Source organism: Phalaenopsis equestris, unplaced genomic scaffold, assembly GCF_001263595.1.
Source record: "Phalaenopsis equestris unplaced genomic scaffold, ASM126359v1 Scaffold000002, whole genome shotgun sequence".
NCBI lineage: Eukaryota > Viridiplantae > Streptophyta > Magnoliopsida > Asparagales > Orchidaceae > Phalaenopsis > Phalaenopsis equestris.
In genome coordinates, this window is record NW_018164444.1 from 10,803,924 (window position 1) to 10,809,429 (window position 5,506).

At 37.5% G+C, this 5,506-nt stretch overlaps 1 protein-coding gene across 1 annotated transcript in view; it reads left to right on the top strand.

Moving 5' to 3' along the window:
* The first annotated feature begins 1,510 nt into the window (after positions 1 to 1,510).
* The window catches only part of LOC110025798 (homeobox-leucine zipper protein ROC5-like), a 6,686-nt gene continuing 2,690 nt past the window's right edge, over positions 1,511 to 5,506 (top strand). Inside the window, exons 1-6 of the mRNA XM_020726457.1 lie at positions 1,511 to 2,292; positions 2,407 to 2,645; positions 2,719 to 2,836; positions 2,922 to 3,590; positions 4,533 to 4,634; positions 4,717 to 4,935. Coding sequence (XP_020582116.1) covers positions 2,143 to 2,292; positions 2,407 to 2,645; positions 2,719 to 2,836; positions 2,922 to 3,590; positions 4,533 to 4,634; positions 4,717 to 4,935 — 1,497 coding nt within the window. The 5' untranslated portion in view covers positions 1,511 to 2,142. The remainder of the gene's footprint in view (positions 2,293 to 2,406; positions 2,646 to 2,718; positions 2,837 to 2,921; positions 3,591 to 4,532; positions 4,635 to 4,716; positions 4,936 to 5,506) is intronic.

Consider the following 5,506-nt stretch of genomic DNA (forward strand, 5'->3'; position numbering starts at 1 on the left):
TTGAGAGAGTTTGGTACTTACGACAACCTCTTGCTTGGCTTCATTTTGGTCAGGTGGTCGTTCTCTGAGGGTTCGGTGTAAACTGTCAATTTGACTATTTTGTAGAGAGTTTATCCCTGCACAGGTGGTGGGAAGCTTCGACCAATTATTTTGGGGGCAGACGACTCACTCCGCTCATCCAACCAGACTAGAAGAAATGGGGCAAGATTTTTCTGTTTGAGTCTTGTGTCGACATGTTGACTTTTAGAATGGTGGTTGAATTCCATCAGTCTGGGAAATGCTTTCCTCTTGGTCTATGAGAGCTGGTCGATTAAGCATGAGGTGTCAGATTATCCCGGGCGGGCCCCCTCGATGCCATGTCGTCTTCATCCGCCTAATGTGAAATGTTCTTGAGATTCTTGCTAACACATATTTCATATACATACACTTATATAATGTATTATTTAATAAAATTTAATTAATTTAATTATATGTTTAATAATAATAAATTATAATTTAATATCATTATGCATATATATTTAATAAAATTTCTTCTAATATTTTTATTTTAGTAAAATTATTTGTTAATTTATTTATGTAATTTGATTGCGCGAAAATTAACTTGTGCTTGTATTAGTTTATTTAGTTTATAAAAATTAGTTAGATAATAATTTAAAATTCATTCAATTATTTATTTATTTAAATTTATAAAATTATTTATTAATGATTTTAAATAAAAAATTAAGCATTTATTTAAATTTTTTAACTTAATTCATTTGGCTTATAATTATGAATTCCTGAAGTGAGACCATCCTCAAAAGAAAAAAACAATTTTCATGATATCCATCAATAATGAGTGCTAACTCTTCAGGCAACGCAAACGTGGCCACTGGTTACTTGATTTCCAATAAGCACCCAAGACCATTACCGGCGACGGAGGTGGCCGGCGGCCGTGTTCTAGGACTGACTTCACTTCCAACAGTATCTTAGACAATTTTCTGGTGAAAAGGCGTCACCTTTGACTAAGAAAACTCATTTGAAGTCAACCTTCCCCACCATTTTCCTTGTTCTTTTTTAATTTTTTCTGGAGTCCAGTTTTTCTTATCTTCGTCTGTTTCCGCTAGCTTCACGACGCCTGTCGTGGAGGGAGGGAAAAGCACAAGCGAACAAGGAAAAGTCGGTTCGCTTTCCCACTTCGATCGGTGCCACGTCCTTTTCACCTTCTTCTTACTAAGGGTGAGATATAATTACTAACCAGTAAATTTATCTGTAAATTTCATAAAAAATTGTAATTATGAAGATTTAATTCCGCATATATTGAATTTTGTGCATCAGTTCACGTAAATTTTCAGATTATTTTTTTTGAGAAGTAAAAAAGTTAAAACAGAGGAAAAAGAAAGGGGATGACGCGGTAGAAGCCGAGGTCATGTTAAAAAGTTGGGATTTTTACTTTTTTCGATTTCATCGCTTGGCGAGAAAGTGGGAAATGAAGGGTCAACTGGTCCCGTTCACCCTTAGCTGTTTGTTTACATTATTCCTCGCAATGAGGGAATGGTTGTCGCATATATTTTTTGAAAGGACTCGGGGAGTCTACATACACATGAGCTTATTTTCTTCTTCTTTCTTCTTTTTTGGTCCTTAAACTGCTTCTACTTCTGTTTTCGTTTCTTCCTCATGACAGTTCTCCTATAATGGAAGCAGGAGGGGACATGTACAATTGGTTCTTCAATACTCGCAAGTGCTCTGTTTTCTCTTTATCGTAGGGTGGGAGTGAGGTGAGCTTTTAGGGTTCTGAGAGCGTAGCAAGCAAAGGAGGGAGACGGAGAGAGACAGAGGTGCCAGCGCTTGGCTTGCCTTCTTTCTCTTTCTTTCTGCCCTGTAAACAGTGTGGTAGAGGGAGCTGGAGGCATTGGTTCATGACCCGTGTATGCTTTTGCCTCCTCTGGGCCTCTCCATTTTCTACTCCCTTTCTCGCTTTTAGATCTTTCCTTCTTTCTACTGCGTACCTTTGCTTTAATTTATTTTCCTTCCTGGGATTTTCTTACATGCGGTAAGAATTAGCTGGCGCTTAGCAGGACAGGAGGAGAGAGTCCTTTAGATCTGAGAAGGTTTGGGATAGGAGAAGAAAAAGTTAGGATTTTGTGAAGGGAAGAAGGTTCATCAATGAGTTTCGGTGGTTTATTTGACAGCGATTTACCGTACGGAAGCTCCGCCATGCCGGCCGGAGTGCTTTCTCAAACGCGATTTCTCTCAAATTCTGCAGCAGCAGTTCCCAAGCCCATGTTCGGCTCCGCTGGTCTCTCTCTCGGCCTGGTGAGCAGCCTCTTCTGCCACTTAAAATCTTAGCTATATATTCTTTCTTCTTTTCATTTTGCGAACTTAAAAAATTGTTTTTTTTATTGTTTGTTTGTTTCGATTTTTGTTAAGCAATCGAATCTGGAGGGAAAGGGAGAGTTGAGCCGGCTTTCTGTGGTAGCATCCGCCGGCGACGGCCATGGCGGCGGCGAGCTAGATGTGCTTTGCCGGAACAAGGATGAGGAGAACGAGAGCAGATCAGGTAGCGACAACTTAGAAGGCGGTTCAGGCGATGATCTTGACCTAGAAAACCCTCGCAAAAAGAAGCGTTACCATCGTCACACACCTCAGCAAATCCAAGAACTAGAAAGGTATAAAAGATCAGATTTTTTTAACTTCTTTTGTTTTTTTTTCATCTATACGTTAATATGTCTCATCGCGCAGCCTGTTCAAAGAGTGCCCGCACCCCGATGAGAAACAAAGATTAGAACTCAGCAAGCGGCTTCGTCTCGAGACTCGCCAGGTCAAATTCTGGTTCCAAAACCGGCGAACTCAGATGAAGGTATCAAAAATCAGTCAAAAATTGCTTTTTTTTGCACCGCTCCCCTCTTCTATCTCTGTTCTAATTTGACTCTACCCATCCAAAGACTCAAATGGAGCGCCATGAGAACACCATCTTAAGGCAAGAAAATGACAAGCTTAGAGCTGAGAACATATCCATCAGAGACGCAATGAGGAACGCAATCTGCAACAACTGCGGCGGCGCAGCCGTGCTCGGCGACGTCTCGCTGGAAGAACAGCACCTGAGAATCGAAAACGCGCGTCTTAAAGATGAGCTGGATCGCGTCTGCGCACTCGCCAGCAAGTTTCTCGGCCGCCCCATCTCTCCCGCAGTGCCAAGCTCATCTCTTGAACTCGCTGTTGGTTGCAACGGAGGTTTCAGCGGTTTCGGATCGATTACAACAACATTTCCTGCGGTTTCTGATTTCATCAGCGGCGGCGGATCGAACTCATTGGGCACTGTTATCACTCCCTCGCGTTCAGTTGCTGTTGGGGATAGGTCGGTTGAAAGATCGATGTTTTTGGAGTTGGCTTTGTCGGCCATGGACGAGCTTGTGAAGATGGCTGAAATGGGGGAGCCGCTTTGGATGGTTGGTGGGGAGGAGAATGGGAGGGAGGTTTTGAATATCGAGCAGTATGAATTATTTCCACGTTGTGTTGGTGTGAAAAGTTCTGATTTTGTGTCGGAGGCTACGAGGATGACGGCCATGGTTATCATCAACAGTCTTGCTCTTGTTGAGACCCTCATGGATGCGGTATGTCTTCTTTAATTCTCTTCATCTCTTCATTGAATCGTAGGAAATCACTTTCATGGATTTCTTTTTGTTGATTTCTCAAAATTTAGCAAAAAATTTTAGGTTTTTTTTTCTTTTAAAAGGAATTTGATTGATTGAAGGGCCAAAGCTCTTTGATAAAAATTGGATATATGAATCTTGGTCTTAATTTTATATAAAACTAATGAATTGGGCATGTTTTTATATTAATTGTTGCATATTATATTGACACGCAACATACTATGCGTTGAAAATATACTGATTACTAAGAAGCATCAGAAGCACCGTGTTCGAGAGCAGTACTCATTTTTTTCAAAAAAAAAAATGTTAATTTTTCTTAATTTATAAATTATAAGTTAATATATTTTATCTAAAATTTAATTTTTTCTGTAAATCTGAATTGATGTGCTCCGCAGCAAACTAGAAGCCAGCAGGCATGTCTTAAAAGGAGTAATCTTTAAATCAAAGGGGTGATTTTTATTTTTTAATTTCTTTGTATTATTCAATATCTATTGGTTTACATAAGCTGTAAACAAGAGAAATAAAATAAAAAATGGATTTTTTTTAAATATGAAGTTCTTTCCTGCGCTCATAAATTGTGTATCTCTTGCATTTTCTAGTTGAAAAAGCATCCATTTTATTCTGTAAATGATATTTCTTATAAATTAAATTAGTTGAACCATATGATGGCTAAATCATTTTCATATTTTATGAGAGTTGGATAATATTTTAGTACATGCTTTTTATATCCCCTTTCATTTATCCCAATCCATTAATTTCAATCAATTCATTTCCTAATCAAACAACCCGGGAAATAATCTATTTCTATTTCTTTATTTATGCTTGAAATATAAATATTAAATAATTTATTTCCATATTAATAATCATTTTAATTAATTCCAAAATTGAACTTAAAACGATCAGGCTCGTTGGGCGGATATGTTTCCTGGAATGATTGCGAGGACAACCACAACTGATATAATATCTACTGGAGTTGGCAGCACGAGAAACGGATCACTGCAGCTTGTGAGAAATGATATTTTATCTTATATTTTACTGAAATAGTCACTGAACAATATAATGATATGGTTGCAATGTATGTGCATAGATGCACGCAGAATTTCAGGTATTATCGCCTTTGGTGCCAATACGGGAAGTAAACTTCTTGAGATTCTGCAAGCAGCTTGTTAATGGTGCTTGGGCTGTGGTTGATGTCTCCATTGATGGAATCCGAGAGCACAACTCTTCCACGTCTGGACTTGGCGTTAAATGCCGCAGGCTTCCTTCTGGTTGTGTGGTGCAAGACATGCCCAATGGCTACTCCAAGGTATTATTTTAATATATTGCACTCTTGTTTCAGCCAAATTATATTAAAACGGGGATCGATTTACATCCTTAACTTGTAGATATCTTATTTATCTTTTTATTTAACTGTAAATTTTTATATTTATTTTTATAACTACTCTTTACTCAAAATAATATTATAAAATATTATCTTTGACATCATGAGTAGAAATTATTTTATTATACTAAAAAGGGTTCAGTTAATGTCTAGAAATATCTTAGTTATATATTATATATATTCAACAGTACAAAATTTTATATTTGTTTTCATAACTCACTATACATATATATATATATATAAATTTATTACGGCCATCACCAGAGAAAATTACCCCCCTCGGGTTCGCTCTGTCCGCGAAAAACTAATACCGAGGCCTCGCCGTCGCCTTCGCTCTCGCAAATAAATAAATAAATATATATTTTATTTTAAAAAGACTAATTAAAAACTATTTGTAGTTTCTATTCCATGCTTCCATGGTACTTGATTTGATTCCCCTCGGAATTATTAATAGTTTTTAAAAAATAAAAAATATTATCATTTTTGTATATCTATG